General features: G+C 38.4%; 1 protein-coding gene across 1 annotated transcript; it reads left to right on the top strand.

Moving 5' to 3' along the window:
• Positions 1–7,649: 7,649 nt before the first annotated feature.
• On the top strand, positions 7,650–17,013 carry LOC121815153 (mitogen-activated protein kinase 12-like; the record flags this gene model as incomplete). The annotated part of the gene is made up of 7 exons (XM_042224560.1): positions 7,650–7,883; positions 9,754–9,883; positions 10,034–10,092; positions 12,065–12,170; positions 15,460–15,489; positions 16,572–16,619; positions 16,930–17,013. Coding segments are annotated over exons 1-7 (570 nt in total), but the record flags the coding sequence as incomplete, so codon positions are not given.
• Between the last annotated feature and the right edge of the window lie 11 nt (positions 17,014–17,024).

Here is a 17,024-nt window from a genome sequence, read left to right as displayed (position 1 = left end):
TATATATATATATATATATACACACATATACATATATATATATTGACCTGTATTACCTGTTCAGGATGAGTCAGTGAAGCCCTTCTGTTTTGGCTAGTCAAAAGGGATGATGTGACTGTTTTTAAGTGTTTCTGCTGCAGAGCACAAATTGATCATAATGTACCTGTGAGTGCTGAAAGGGTCATGAATCAATGCCGATGACTCAGCCATGTGGTCAGCTGTTAAACCTTTATTTGGCGTAAATACAAACACCTAGAGCTTTAAGACCTAATCTTATCAGCCTCTGTTTAGTCATCTGACCTGCAAGCAGACTAACATTAACAAGGTTAAAAACTGGACCTGATAGTTGTACTATATGAAAAGTATAAGGATCATTGAGATGATGACACGTCATCCTGAGAGGATTTTTTTCTCAAGAAGATTATGTCTACAATTTCAACCATATGTGTGCTTCTCCACATTCAGTCATTAAACTGTACTGTGGTAAATTAAGGAAGTAAGACGTCTGTGAAACTAATGATGAGTCAGATCTCTGTCTCAGATGAAATTAAAAGTTCAGACAACCATTTTCATGACACAAATTCTAAATCTAATCTTATGAACATCAGCTGGATCCAATGCAGTTTGCATATAGGCCCAACAGAGGAGTGGAGGACGCACTTTTGACTTTACTAAATCTGAATTCTTAAACATGTAGAGAGTAAAGGGACTTTTGCAAGACTTCTTTTCATTGATTTTTCTTCGGCTTTTAATACAATACAGCCCCATATTTTAATTAAAAGACTTTTAGAACAGTTTGAAATCAGGAAAAACCTGGTGGGCTGGATTTTAGATTTTTTAACTGACAGGTCACAAAGAGTGAGAATAAATGGGGTTCTGTCTGACCCAGTGTTCTCCTCCACAGGTTCTCCTCAAGGGTGCGTCCTATCGCCCTTATTATTCACTCTCTATACAAATATGTGTCAGAGCAGACATGAAAACAGGGTCATTATTAAATATGCAGATGACTCTGTTATTGTCAGCTTACTGAAAGAGGGTGAAACTAACCACGGTCCAGTCATTGATGACTTTGTTCAGTGGTGTGAGGAGTCTTATCTCCAGCTGAACATATCTAAAACAAAAGATATGGTTGTTGATTTTAGGAAACAACAAAATGGGCACGGAGTCACTTTAATTAAAGGTCAGAAAATAGAGCAAGTGCAATCACATAAATATCTTGGGACCATAATCAATGAAAAACTGAACTTTGATCAAAATTTCAAATCAGTTTGTAAAAAGGGTCACCAGCACCTTTATTGCCTTAGGAAACGTGCTCATTTCCACATTGACCAAAAAATTTTAACTTTGTTTTATCGTTCTTTTATTGAGTCTGTTTTATCCTTTTGTTTGGTGGCATGGTTTGGTCAGACCTCTGTCACAGAGAAAAACTCTCTAAATCAGTTAGTGAGATGGTCCAGTCATCTGATAGGTGAGCCACAGTCTTGTTTAGCCTCCCTGTACTCCAAGCAGGTACAGAGGATGGCTTTATCATTCCTTAAAAATAGTTCCCATCCGCTAAGGGGTGAATTTCAGCTTCTTTCCTCAGGACGGAGGTTTCTATTTCCGAGATAGCTTTGTCCCCGTTGCTGTCACTGAATTAAATAAGAACTGTTTTTGATTCGAAATATTAAATTACTATATATGTGCTACAGGGAGGTTTATATCTTTATTAGGTATGTGTGTTTTTGAAGGGATGCCAAATGCTATCATTTTTTCTGTAAAGCAGATTTACCTTGCCTGTGGGTATAAATAAAGTTACCTTGACCTCCTGTAATGATCCTCCTGACACAACAAACAGCGCTTACCTCATCTGCAGGTTATACATATTGCAAAGTCATGCAGCAGGGTGCACTGAACTGGATCAGATCTGGCATATTGACACCCCTGAACTAGCTGATAAGTCATTTCATACAAAACCATATATGTGAGTCTCATGGAGGCACTGCATTACTCATTCTTTCATCTCTGAGTAGAAGGAGCACATTTTAGTTTTGACCATTTTCAGCTGCCCAGGCAGTATGTGGGAAACATTATTATACACTATATTACCAGAAGTATTTCCCCTTTTGCCTTCACACACATATAACTGAGATCCCAGTCTTATTCCATAGGGTTTAATATGGTGTCGGCCAACCCTTTGCAGCTACAACAGCTTCAACTCTCATTGGAAGGCTTTCCATAAGGTTTAGGAGTGTGCTTATGGGAATTTTTGACAATTCCTCCAGAAGGACATTTGTGAGGTCAGGCACTGATGATGGATGAGAAGGCCGGCCTTGAAGTGTATGCTCTAATTCAGCGGTCCCCAACCCCCGGGCCTCGGACTGGTACCGGTCCGTGAGTTGTTTGGTACCGGGCCGCGAGAGTTGAGGCTCAGGAGAAGAGGTGAGTTTTAAGAGCAGTTTTAAAAGTTCCTAGGCTTGTGGAGAATCTGATGTGAGGAGGTAAACTGTTCCACAGTCTGGGTGCAGCCACAGCAAAAGCCCTCTCTCCCCTAGTCTTTAGTCTGTACCTGGGAACATCTAAAAGCATCAGGTCTGCTGACCTCAAAGATCTCCTGGGGCGGTAAATGCTAAGAAGCTCTGCCAGGTAAGGAGGTGCAGTACCGTTAAGAACCTTAAAAACCAGCAGTAAAATTTTAAAATCAATCCTAAAAGCAACTGGGAGCCAGTGGAGAGAGCAGAGGACCGGAGTGATGTGGTCTCTCTTTTTGGAACCGGTCAGCATGCGAGCAGCAGCGTTCTGCACCAGTTGGAGGCGATGCAGACAGGAACGATCTAAACCAGCATAAAGGGAGTTACAGTAGTCCAGCCGTGATGTAATAAAAGCATGGACCACCCTTTCTAGATCGTTCCTGCACAGGTAGGACTTGACTTTAGCTAAAATCCGTAGATGATAAAAAGATCCCTTGACTACGGAGCTGATTTGTTTATCAAATTTAAAAGCACTGTCAAAAGTAACACCGAGGCTCTTAATGGAGGAAGTACATTCGGAAGTTAGGGGTCCCATAAAATCAAAGGAAAGGTCGGGGTCTTTAGGAAGCCCAAACACAATGACTTCAGTTTTACTTTCATTTAGATGTAGAAAGTTAAGAGCCATCCAAGTCTTAATGTCAGACAAACAGGAGAATAACGGCTGCAGAGAGTCCTTACAGTCTAACCTCAGAGGGAGGTAGATCTGAATGTCATCAGCAAAGGTGTGGAAGGACACATTATGTTTGCGCCAAACTTCATGTGGCCATTAGATTAGCTAAAGAACAGTGTGTAGAGAACTTGATGGAATGGGTTTCCATGGCCGAGCGCAATATAGAGAAGTGGAGACATGTTCTCTGGAGTGATGAGTCACGCTTCTTCATCTCAAAATGTGATGGACAAGTCTGGGTTTGGCAGTTACCATGAAAACAGTACTTGTCTTACTGCATTTTGCCAAGTTTAAACTTTGCTGGAGGGGGTGTGGGGTTGTTTTTCAGAAGTTGGGCTCAGCTCTTTACTTCCAGTGAAAGAAACTGAAAATATTTTGTGCAATTTCATGCTCCCAACTTTGTAGGAACAACTTGGGGATGGCTCCTTCCTGTTCTAGCATGGCTGTGCAGGAGTGCACACAAGCAGGGTCCTTAAAGACATGGCTGAGTGAGTTTGGTGTGGAAGAATCTGACTGGCCTGCACAGTCCTAAACTCAACCCGAGAGAAAACCTTTGGGATGAATTAGAGCAGCGGCCCCAACCTTTTTTGCACCACGGACCGGTTTATGCCCGACAATATTTTCACGGACCGGCCTTTAAGGTGTCACGGATAAATACAACAAAATAAAACTAGTACCGGTACCGAAAAAAAGAAGATTTATTCATAACACACGTGAAAAGACCCAGGAAAACCGAGTTAACGATAAAAACGATAACAAAATAACGCTGAAAACCGATAAAAACCCTGAAAACCATACATTTCACACCTGAGCCTCAACTCTCGCGGCCCGGTACCAAACGACTCACGGACCGGTACCAGGTCCGAGGCCCGGGGGTTGGGGACCGCTGAATTAGAGCATACACTTCAAGGCCGGCCTTCTCATCCATCATCAGTGCCTGACCTCACAAATGTCCTTCTGGAGGAATTGTCAAAAATTCCCATAAGCACACTCCTAAACCTTATGGAAAGCCTTCCAATGAGAGTTGAAGCTGTTGTAGCTGCAAAGGGTTGGCCGACACCATATTAAACCCTATGGAATAAGACTGGGATCTCAGTTATATGTGTGTGAAGGCAAAAGGGGAAATACTTCTGGTAATATAGTGTATAATAATGTTTCCCACATACTGCCTGGGCAGCTGAAAATGGTCAAAACTAAAATGTGCTCCTTCTACTCAGAGATGAAAGAATGAGTAATGCAGTGCCTCCATGAGACTCACATATATGGTTTTGTATGAAATGACTTATCAGCTAGTTCAGGGGTGTCAATATGCCAGATCTGATCCAGTTCAGTGCACCCTGCTGCATGACTTTGCAATATGTATAACCTGCAGATGAGGTAAGCGCTGTTTGTTGTGTCAGGAGGATCATTACAGGAGGTCAAGGTAACTTTATTTATACCCACAGGCAAGGTAAATTTGCTTTACAGAAAAAATGATAGCATTTGGCATCCCTTCAAAAACACACATACCTAATAAAGATATAAACCTCACTGTGGCACATATATAGTAATTTAATATTTCGAATCAAAAACAGTTCTTATTTAATTCAGTGACAGCAACGGGGACTATATAAGCTGTCCTATCTCGGAAATAGAAACCTCCGTCCTGAGGGAAGAAGCTGAAATTCACCCCTTAGAGGATGGGAACCATTTTTAAGGATTGATAAAGCCATCCTCTGTACCTGCTTAGAGTACAGGGAGGCTAAACAAGACTGTGGCTCACCTATCAGACGACTGGACCATCTCACTATCTGATTTAGAGAGTTTTTCTCTGTGACAGAGGTCTGACCAAACCATGCCACCAAACAAAAGGATAAAACAGACTCAATAAAAGAACGATAAAACAAAGTTAAAATTTTTTGGTCAATGTGGAAATGAACAAGTTTCCTAAGGCAATAAAGGTGCTGGTGACCCTTTTTACAAACTGATTTGCAATTTTGATCAAAGTTCAGTTTTTCATTTATTATGGTCCCAAGATATTTATATGATTGTACTTGCTCTATTTTCTGACCTTTAATTAAAGTGACTCCGTGCCCATTTTGTTGTTTCCTAAAATCAACAACCATATCTTTTGTTTTAGATATGTTCAGCTGGAGATAAGACTCCTCACACCACTGAACAAAGTCATCAATGACTGGACCGTGGTTAGTTTCACCCTCTTTCAGTAAGCTGACAATAACAGAGTCATCTGCATATTTAATAATGACCCTGTTTTCATGTCTGCTCTGACACATATTTGTATAGAGAGTGAATAATAAGGGCGATAGGACGCACCCTTGAGGAGAACCTGTGGAGGAGAACACTGGGTCAGACAGAACCCCATTTATTCTCACTCTTTGTGACCTGTCAGTTAAAAAATCTAAAATCCAGCCCACCAGGTTTTTCCTGATTTCAAACTGTTCTAAAAGTCTTTTAATTAAAATATGGGGCTGTATTGTATTAAAAGCCGAAGAAAAATCAATGAAAAGAAGTCTTGCAAAAGTCCCTTTACTCTCTACATGTTTAAGAATCAGATTTAGTAAAGTCAAAAGTGCGTCCTCCACTCCTCTGTTGGGCCTATATGCAAACTGCATTGGATCCAGCTGATGTTCATAACAGAGTTAGAATTAGAATTTGTGTCATGAAAATGGTTGTCTGAACTTTTAATTTCATCTGAGACAGAGATCTGACTCATCATTAGTTTCACAGACGTCTTACTTCCTTAATTTACCACAGTACAGTTTAATGACTGAATGTGGAGAAGCACACATATGGTTGAAATTGTAGACATAATCTTCTTGAGAAAAAAATCCTCTCAGGATGACGTGTCATCATCTCAATGATCCTTATACTTTTCATATAGTACAACTATCAGGTCCAGTTTTTAACCTTGTTAATGTTAGTCTGCTTTGCAGGTCAGATGACTAAACAGAGGCTGATAAGATTAGGTCTTAAAGCTCTAGGTGTTTGTATTTACGCCAAATAAAGGTTTAACAGCTGACCACATGGCTGAGTCATCGGCATTGATTCATGACCCTTTCAGCACTCACAGGTACATTATGATCAATTTGTGCTCTGCAGCAGAAACACTTAAAAACAGTCACATCATCCCTTTTGACTAGCCAAAACAGAAGGGCTTCACTGACTCATCCTGAACAGGTAATACAGGTCAATATATATATATGTATATGTGTGTATATATATATATATATATATATATATATATATATATATATATATATATATATATATATATATATATATATATATATATAACTATCACTTCATAGCTATAGATATATTTGCATTTGGTTATTTACTGCGATTGTAAAAACTGTAGTTTTAATAACACATTTATTAATAAGTTTTATTAATACTTTGTCTCTCAGTATATCTTCCCCTCCTAATCAGTTCTTTTAAAAAATTTGAATGATTTATTGAAATTTTCTTTATTGATTTAGAGGTAAAAATGCTGATAGTAATATGCTATCAATACTTAAGGAAACTCTAATTTTGTTGGCTAAGTTGTGAAAACTAACACATGTCACTGTAACACACAATTCCCACTCAGAAAGGGAAAACACACTAGAGAGCAGATCCAGGGGTGTAGGGTGCTTTGATGACACCCTACATTTGCAGACTTTAACAGCTCTAATACACAGGTGCTGAAAATCGGGCACAAAAAGATTTTTTTTAAGTTAAAATGTATGTAAAATGTACATAATATAGCAGTAACAGGTTATGAATTTTTAAAGCTACAAAACCAACATATTGTATAGAAAGTCAAAACCTCCAGGCTTCGTGTTTTCGTCGATTCCTGTATGTGTGAATGGGGCCTGCTGTAGGCTGTCATGATTCACAAACTTCTGGCAACGTACAGTAATTATTCATGACAAATGACACCTACTGTGCGTGGGTGAGAGTACATCGAGTCATGTCGACATGTTTCAGCAAGCAAGCCGTCCGCTCGTCTGATTCTTTACACTGCTAATTTCGTGGTTTTAGCAGGTTTTTCAGTTATGTTTCCACACATTGGATGGAGGTTTCATTTTTTCTGATCAAACAGTCTTCTACAAAGCAACGCCTACATCAGGTTATGCTTGTACAGACTAACTAGTTGCTTGCAAACAGATGCCTCATACTGGTACTGAGGGCGCAGTGTAAAGGGCGTCAGAGGATTACACCGGAAGTTGGTTTTTGCTTTCAAAGTAAAGCTTCATTATAAACTATGATCAGATATAATAGTGTAAGATAAAAGTTGCGTCTTAAAAAGAACATTTAACAGTCTGGTTTATCGAGTAGATTGCTTGTATCACAATTAGCAGCCCTGCTGAATTCTTTCTGTTTTTTTAATGAGCTCTATATAATATATTCAGTCTAGCTGCCTGTTTTATTCTTGCATCACTCCCACGCAGCGACGGTTGGAAATTATTTTGAAAACTGTTAACGGAAGTGGGATGTAAGGCGTAATAGCTGGTACTTGAACAGTGAGTGTTTTGCTTTACCTTCTGAGCAAGTGACAGGCACACGGGAGGAGGGAGAAGTTTTTTGTAGCTTCGCTTGCTCCTCTTCATCATGGAGACTCGGGCACATTTCACCCGTGAGGAAATTAACAGCACGGTGTGGGAAGTCCAGGAGAAATACACGCACCTGAAACAGATAGGGACCGGGGCTTACGGCTCGGTATGGTGAGTGATTTATCATTTACTGTGCACTGCAAGAAGTGTGTGTCGCATTTGGGGCTCATTCACGTTAGCTACACTGGCTGCACACAGTGTGTAGTGGGCCTGCGTTATATCCTGTACAGTCTAACATAGAGTGGTCGCACAATCAGTCAACTCATGTAGCAAGTAAGCACCTATTATAGCACGACGACCACACAGCCCGTTATGTGGACCTTACCTTAGTCTTATGTTTACCTGCAGTAGGAGTAGGAGTTATGATTGAAAGGCTGTATTAAAGATGGCCACTTTCCATTTTCATGGCATCATACAGTTACATACAGGATACAGTTAAACACCAGAATAACTGTTTACGTAAAAACGTGCAGCAATTTAAATGTTTTGTTTTCTCTTTTTTTGTTTTGGGTTCTTTTTTTGTTGTTGTTGGGGTTTTTTTAGCAATACAATTATTTTTGCAGGCTTACATAAAAATGGGGGATCGGGTGTCAAACCATTAAGGAAACTAGATACAGCCAACATCACTTATCATTGCGTTTTTACAACCTCCCTGGTTTTTATTTGGCTAACTGGATACATACAATCCCTGATTAGGGTTTCTAAAATAATTTCTGTTTGCACATTTAGAATGCTTCAAGTTTAGTCATGTAGCTGCCTTCATAAAATGTTAATAACTGTAAAGAACCATTTGAGAAGAGCTATTCAGAAAGCGCTAAAGCCTATTATTATATTAATATGTCATGAGGGATAAAATGGCAAATGCTGGAACAGTGGCAGCTGTCAAACACACAAGGCCATTGCTACGTTTCATATTGCTGTCACGTAAGTGCTCTTAAGAATAACCAAAGGTCAATATATTTGAAGAAAAAAAGCCAGCCTTTTGCCTTTTATCCATTATTGTGTACATTAACCCTTACGTTATTGTTGAAATCACTGATTTTCTTCACTGTCAAATGTGCCTTCCTAATGAACTTTACCACACAGTTGTTCTAACTTATTTTGACTAAAAATATAAACTCATAAATTATGACAGCACTTAGTTTAAATTGGACTAAATTTAAAGGGCCTTGAGGTGACAGTTGTTGTGATTTGGCACTATATACATACAATTGAAATGAACTGAATTAACGGATAAATCTTAGTAGGTAAAATTTTGAGAACCTAGATAAACGGTGAAAAAACTCTTTACTGACCTGAAAGCTCCTGTTGTTACAGCAGCAGTGTTCAGGCATGCTGACTAGGCTTTAAGCATAATAGTGTGGGAGTTATGATCTGTTAAAAAGCTCAGACTGGTCGACCTTTAAAAGAAGCAGCATCTCATGAACACCGTGAACATTATCTGAACCTACCTGTAAATGGAGGAGGGAAAGGAAATAACAAACAGAAGCACAGCCTGCAGTTTCATGTTTTTTGTTGTTGTTTTGTTTTGTTTTGTTTTTATTGTAGCTATTTGCTTGGCATGGATTAGCTGTTTCATGTAAAGCCGGCTGCAATATTTGACATTACTGCATCAGTGTTGTTCACAGCACACAGTGAAGTGTGCAGTGTGTGTTGGTGGATGCGGCTCCAAATAGCCTAACAAGCCTGTCCTCCTACGATTTGGTGCCCTGCAAACATGCACGTCAAGAGCTGCCAAACATTCACATATTGATAACTCAGTAAACCACAGACCACCACACATTTAGAGAATGAGTCCCACGTACAGTATCTCTATCTCACATCATCTATGCTTTTGCGTTGTGTTTCATACACAGCCTCTAAGTGTGACTGAAACCCCAAAAATAGACTATCGTTTTCAAATGGTGAACATTATAGTGAGACTAAAAGGTCCAAGCAACAGCAGCCAGCTAATGACTTGTTACATTATCATTCCCAACAGCTCAGCACTAAATGAGAAGAATAAAGAAAAGGTGGCCATTAAAAAGCTCCACAGGCCTTTCCAGTCAGAGATCTTTGCTAAGAGGGCCTACCGAGAGCTCCGACTGCTCAAACACATGAAACATGAAAATGTGAGTAGACTATACACTATGCATACTCAGTCGCTTTTAGGAAGTTGTGTTTTTTGCATTGTAACAGCACTGTGATGCAGTAATATTCTGTAAATGAGCCATTGCTTGTATGTTTTAGTATTTGTCACCTGCTTCTTTCATTCCAACTAGGTGATAGGACTTATCGATGTGTTTACACCTGCCCTAAGCCTGGATGACTTCCAGGACTTGTGAGTATTCTTCATCTTATTAGCAAACCGCTCGGGAAAGGCAGACAACACTTTAAATGATCTGCAGGTTCAAATGGACTGGTGCTTATACAGCACTTTTCTAGTCTAATTAAGAATTCAAAGCACTTTTTACTACTAAAGCCTACACACACACACACACACACACACACACACACACACACACACACACACACACACACACACACTCATGTGTATAAAGACTGTTTCTATTAGTTACTTTTCTTTTTTATCATCAACAATTTTTATTTATTTCATTTTAAACTTCAATAACAGAACTTAAGGATAAATACATAAATAAATAGTTTAAAAAACAAAACAAAAAACAAAACAAAACAAAACAAAGGGAAAGTTATCCTATTCTTTCTTCGCACACCAATCCCCACACCACCACTCTGTCATTACTCCTCTGTTCTTCAAGTTACAGAAAGCCAGCTTGTAAAGGGGGACCAAATACAATCATATTGATGCAATTTGTCTAATAAACCATAAGTCACTTTTTCGTAAGACGCCAACTTAGCCATTGTCTTTAGCCACTCTTCATAGGGAGGGGGGTTCTTTTTCCGCCAATGTCTTAGCAGGACCCGTTTGGCCGTAGTAAGAGCCAAAATAATCCATCTTTTTGTATAACTGGAAAAATCTCCATCAGAAAGTTCTGTGGTTATACCAAGTATGGACAGTTTTGGTGAGATACCAAATCTCCTTTTTAAAACACGAAAATTATCTTTATTTACCATCCGAAATGCACGACCATGATCTTTTATATTTTATCCAATATTCCATTACACATTCCAGATAAGTATTTCAAAGATTTAGACTTTTTGATTGGCAGTTTCTTTGGGGTAGCTCACTACATCGTTTAAGTATTAAGAAACTTCAAGCGAGTGCAAAACAAGGAGGTTTTTCATTGGCCCTTGCTTGGTTACCTACTGCACCAGTTAAACCCATCTGGTCCCATAGAGACGGAAGTTAATGGCGGTATTTCTCCTTGGATGGAGCTGTTTGATACCAGTCATATCCCTAAGCTCTTTTCTAACATTTTCGCACACACTCAAATTGCAGTGGCTCCATCAGGGGTAATTGGGGGTTCAGTATCTTGCCCAAGGATACATCAACATACAGACTGGAGAAGGCGGGAATCAAAACACCAACCTTCTAATTGGTGGATGCGCCACTCTGCCTCCTGCCACAGTCGCCACATTAGCATGGTGCACATGCTGTCAGAGATCTGTTTTTTCTCTTTAAGCACTCGACACTAAAACTCTTGGAGGAATGCAGTACTTGCAGAAAAAATCTGTGGGGTTTTTCTAGTTTAGAGTGATTAGGGAAAGATTTTATAGTCAGGATCATATAAGATTACTCTGTGAGACATGTTGCGACATCTACTTGTAACGTTAAAGAAAAATATGACAACTTAATTTTTCTTTCACTTTCCAGGAAACATGTGAGCATGCCTGTGAAAGAGCCTTTCCCACACTGAAAGCACACTTTCTGTCTACCTTAAAGAGGACATATTGTCCTTTAATTGTCATGTATTATTCAGTGGGGGGTAATAATTATTTGATTCCCTGCTGAATTTGTAAGTTTGCTCATTTACCAAGAAATGAACAACCTATAATTGTTATGGTAGTTTAATTTTAATGGAGACATTTGCTTTCTCACATGCACAGCTAAGATTTAAGCTGCTGCTGCATCACATGAGGAGACTCTAAAAAAGGTGGAAGAATATTTTATTTGGAAGTTATGTAAACATACGCAAGTCCACCAAGCTCCTTGGTCAAAGGGAGACAGGACAGATTACAGCACAGACAGGGTGTGGAAGTTAAGAATAGGATGACTTGCTAAGGCAGTGTCGTATATCATGTTTGGACTGTTAGGCTGAGGTAATTACTTTACTCTCTGCCTCAGGGTTGTCTCACTGCACCTCTCTTCCTCTTTTTTTCCCCCCCCCCAGCTACCTGGTAATGCCTTACATGTTTACTGACCTGTCAAAGGTGCGGGGTCAACTCTCAGAAGACAAAGTCCAGTTTCTTGTCTACCAGATGCTTTGTGGACTCAGGGTGAGCCAAAGATGATCTCTACCAAACTTCAGAAATGAACTATATTTATATTCCAATGTAACTGTTTAACAGAGTCATGTCAGAATAATACTGTTGTATATGTTGTTCCAAAATTTATTGGACAAAGACGTGGGTTTTTTTGTAGTTAGCCTCTGTACAACACCACTATGGCACCACCAACTCACCTTCATCTTCAGTTGCTAATTGGTTTATGGGGTCTTCCTATTTATATTCAATAACTTAAAAAAAAAAAAGCCTGCTGTGTTGGGTTGATATTAGGTGACTGACTTAGATGTCTACATTCTTTGCCTTAAGAAACTCCCATTTGTCTGATTAGTTCAGCAGAGTTTGGCTGAATCAGAGCAGAGAACATAGCCCTGTACGCTTCAGAATTCATCCTGTTGTTTCTATCAGCAGACACATCATCAATAATCACTAATGGTCCAGTTTCAGTGGCAGACAGACAGAAGGACAGACAGATTGATGCATACTCTGTCAATTTCACAAGGGAAATTACTATGATACAGCTGCAGGATGAAGACTAAAAATATTATATTCTACAATTAAAAAAAACAACATTGTTAAAAATAAAAGTACCACAGGCCCAGAGTGAATACCCTATAATTTGAGGTAGTGCCAAAAAAATATATTTACAACAGTAATTTAAAAAAGGGAAATAAAAAGTTAAGATAAAGCAAAGTTAAATGACAAAAGATTGGGATTGTGCAAAAGTGGAAATGGCATTAATAATTCAGTTCAGTTCATTTTTATTTCAAACATTTCAAACATGTGCCTTCACAATCATTACAAAATATCATTCCATTATTTGTTTGAAAAGGAGTAGGCAGAAGTATTTACTTATTTGTCCCTACCCCCTCAAGTTTTACCTCTCATTCATTTAATTTTTTTTTTAGTCTTAAATTAAACAAACAACATATGAAACAAAAGTAAAGCAAAACAAAACAAAACATACATAAATCAAAAACAAGAAATTAGCAAGCCCCACCACAGTATAGTTTCTTTCATATGAAAAATACAGAATGTGTATATTTGCAGATACACAAGTTATGGAAAAACAAACAAACCAAAACAAAAAAACCAAAAAAGAACCACAACACCATTACCAGCAACATTACCGTCCTGGGTTAACCCCGTTTTCTTCATTCTTATACTTATTTAAAATTAGGTTTTTATATTTTACTTTAAACTGTTTTATGTTTTGACTGTCTTTTATTTCTTCTGTTAGACTGTTCCATAATTTAACTCCTGCAATTGAGATAGACATAGTTCTTAAAGTTGTTCTAGCACTTTGTATTTTTAAATTCCATTTCCCTCTTAAGTTATACCCACCTTCTCTTTCTATGAACAATTTACAGATTTCTTTGGGAAGCAATTTATTTCTTACTTTATACATTATTTGCGCTGTTTTAAGCTTCACCAAGTCTTGGAATTTAATAGCTTGCATTTTGACAAAGAGTGCATTTGTATGGTCCCTGTACCCTACATTATTTATTAATCTAATGGCCCTTTTCTGTATTATAGTTATTGTTTGTGTGTTACTTTTGTATGTGTTTCCCCAGACCTCTACACAGTAGCTCATATATGGCAGTAGTAAAGCACAGTATAAAATGTGCAGTGCTTTCTGATCCAACATATGCTTTGCTTTCCCCAGGACGGCAATGCCCCGTGCCAATTTCCCCCGAACATAAGTAATGTGTGGCTTCCAACAGAGCTTGTGGTCAATGATCACCCCAAGAAATTTTATTTCATTTACTCTTTCTAAATATACATTGTCAACACATATTTCTACTTTCGATGTTTTTCTTTTGGTTTCCAAACAACATAAATTTGGTTTTATCTAGATTCAATGATAATTTATTTATATCAAACCACTTCTTTAATATCGTTAATTCCTGTGTGATCATTCCAAAACCTGTGGCAACTCCACACCTGAACACAGTATATTTGTGTCATCTGCAAATATTACAAACTTTAAAATCTCCGATACTCTGCAGATATCATTTAAGTACATAATAAACATTTTTGGACCCAGTACTGAACCTTGAGGTACTCCACAAGCTATATCCATCAAATTAGATTTATATTCATTTATTTGTACATATTGTTGCCTATTCCCTACATAGCTTTTTAACCATTCCAAAACCACTCCCCTAAACCCGTACTTTTCCAGTTTTTTTAATAGAATTTCATGATTAACAGTATCAAATGCCTCTTATTATCCATACATTCCGTTATCTTTTCCATTAAATCTATCAGTGCCAAAGCTGTTGATCTGTTGCTTCTGAACCCATACTGACTATCTGTCATTAATTCATATTTTTCCACAAAACTGTCAAATCTTTTTATGAAGAGTTTTTCCAGTATCTTAGAGAACTGGGAGAGTATTGACATGCATACAGAAATGTACAAGTGGAATCTGTCCTGATAGGTGTGTCATTCTGACCCAAAAAATGTTTGTCCAGAATTTTTACAGGCTCTTCTAGATGTTTTCTGGCAAAGTCTAACCTGACACACGTGTTCTTAAGTCTAGTGGCGTACGATTTGTTGCAAAATCTCTGTATTTCCATTCATGAGGGATTTTCTTGATTATCCACTTTTAAAAAATGATACAGCTGATTTCTCACAAGTTTTCTTGACTTGGCTCAATGTTGCGAAGCTGTTTTCAGCCTCATGTTGGCCTCTGTCACTTGGGCTATCGTGTTTAAAATGAGAGTGAAAAGCTGTGAAATACAAATTCAACTGAATCAATGTCACATGTTATTTCAAGCCTCACCTGAGATAAAGTTGCTTATGATTCAATTGTCAATTTGGTTTGAGCCTCAGAATATGGAGGACTGTGTATAAACAATGCTTTAATTCCTAAACAGTTAATGCAACACTTCTTTCAATCCCTTTGGATTAAAGCTGAAAGACTGCAATCACATGTTTTGCTATTTATTAATAATCTGTTATTATATCATTATTAGTAATTATCATAAATATTTCATGATTAGGATTTACATGACTGTATGTATCATGTAGCACATACTTACAGAGAAATTACAGGAGAGTTAGCCTTTTTTGCTTTAAATGAGTCAATGAAACACACAATGCAATGGATATAATTATTAACAAGCCTAGTTATTAATTAAAAGGTATTTGCTGTGTGGCCAAAAAGTTATTCATCAAACTCCTCTAATAAAATTTTACTTTGAATTTAGCCTAACTAGGCATGGTAAAAAATGACAAAGTAAACTAAAGTGTTGCTGCTCTGTTTATTCCTTTGCAGTACATTCATAAGGCTGGGATTATCCACAGGGTAAGTATAACTCATTGTCCCATTACAGGAAGCTGAGCTGTTTTGGGAGTAACTTTTTTCCTGTTTTATGATAAGTTGACTTTTTCAGGTTATTGTCAATAATAATAATGATGATAACTTTATCTATATAGCACTGTTAAAAATCTGTATCACAATGTGCTTCACCAGTGTAACACAATAAACAAAGCACTGCACAAAATAAAAAAAATGAAAAATTTCCGATCAATAATCTGTAGCGAGAAATAGGCGACTTCCTCAGGTCGGAGGAAGTGACTCACTTCTCCGACCTGATTTCCTCAGACTCAGACTGTAATCTGTGCAGGATTTTGTACCGCACAATGTTGTGACTCAGATTGCAGATTTGGTATTCCTCATGTTCTTTGGAAATATATTTTGCAATTCATTTGTTAAGCAGTCAGATGAAAGCGTGCCCAAACAGGTAGGATGACTTAACTCCTCTAATGCGTGTGCATGTCTGGAGCTGTTAGGTCACACCCTTTAACTCCAGTTCCAAGACGTCAAAGACCTGTCGGTAAAGTAAGAGCCACTTTTGGCTTCCTTATTCTGACTGGCTTCCTTATTCAGACTGGGTTGCTACAGCAGGTAGCTCCCCATGTTTGGTGCAGCAGATTTTTATGTTCTTCGTGACACAGCCCCAGAGGGATGTGTGTCCACTCCTGAGTTCAAACCAGGGATCTTTGGCTTGTTAGACAAATGTGCAAATCACTACACTGTGAAGTGTTACCCTGCTGTTACTCCTATAACGCTTAAAGCAGATAAATTTTTATCAACACCTACTGACAGTGATACACTTCTCACGCCTTATGTTGCAGCACTAACTGCAGAGTTGAGGCAGTGTGTCTTATAGTCATCTTGTAGTTGAGTCACGATATTGAAGTCCTTGTTTTAAGTCCCCACAACATTCTTGTGTTTGAGTTCAGCTGAGCCATGTGAGACCACAGGAAGCACGTGCACTAAAGCTCTTACTGGCTCTAGTAAGCGCCTGTGCTCCAATCACTGTAATTTCTTCTTAATTACCATTTGGACTAAGTAACCGTCATTCGACTCATTTTCTCTAACAGGATCTTAAGCCTGGAAACTTGGCTGTTAATCAAGACTGTGAACTAAAGGTATGTACTTTCTGCATTACTGCATATGAGAAGCAGTGAGATGATAGGGCAGCACCGGCAGCAGACACAGTAGGACTCAGCAGTCGATGTAATTAACAATATACAGGAGGTAGAAGAAGAAGTTCATTTGCATACAGTTGTGCAAACCTACTCGAAATAATCCTGAAACGATAGAATCATTTGTTATTGTTTATATGAGATTGCCATATATATGTATGCAATATTTTATGTGTTTCATTAAAAGTAAACAGCCTGTGAGACACTAAGTACATGTTTGAGATTGTCATCCGTTTCATTGCTGCTGATACAGATCCTGGACTTTGGGCTGGCTCGCAGTACTGATGCTGAAATGACAGGCTACGTGGTGACCCGTTGGTACCGGGCGCCTGAGGTCATTCATCTCTT

Source organism: Haplochromis burtoni, unplaced genomic scaffold (genome assembly GCF_018398535.1).
Source record: "Haplochromis burtoni strain Fernald_Lab_line unplaced genomic scaffold, NCSU_Asbu1 Contig_141, whole genome shotgun sequence".
In the NCBI taxonomy this organism is placed as follows: domain Eukaryota; kingdom Metazoa; phylum Chordata; class Actinopteri; order Cichliformes; family Cichlidae; genus Haplochromis; species Haplochromis burtoni.
The sequence above is the reverse complement of the archived record's forward strand: the minus strand, read 5'-3'. Positions and strand labels throughout refer to the sequence as shown.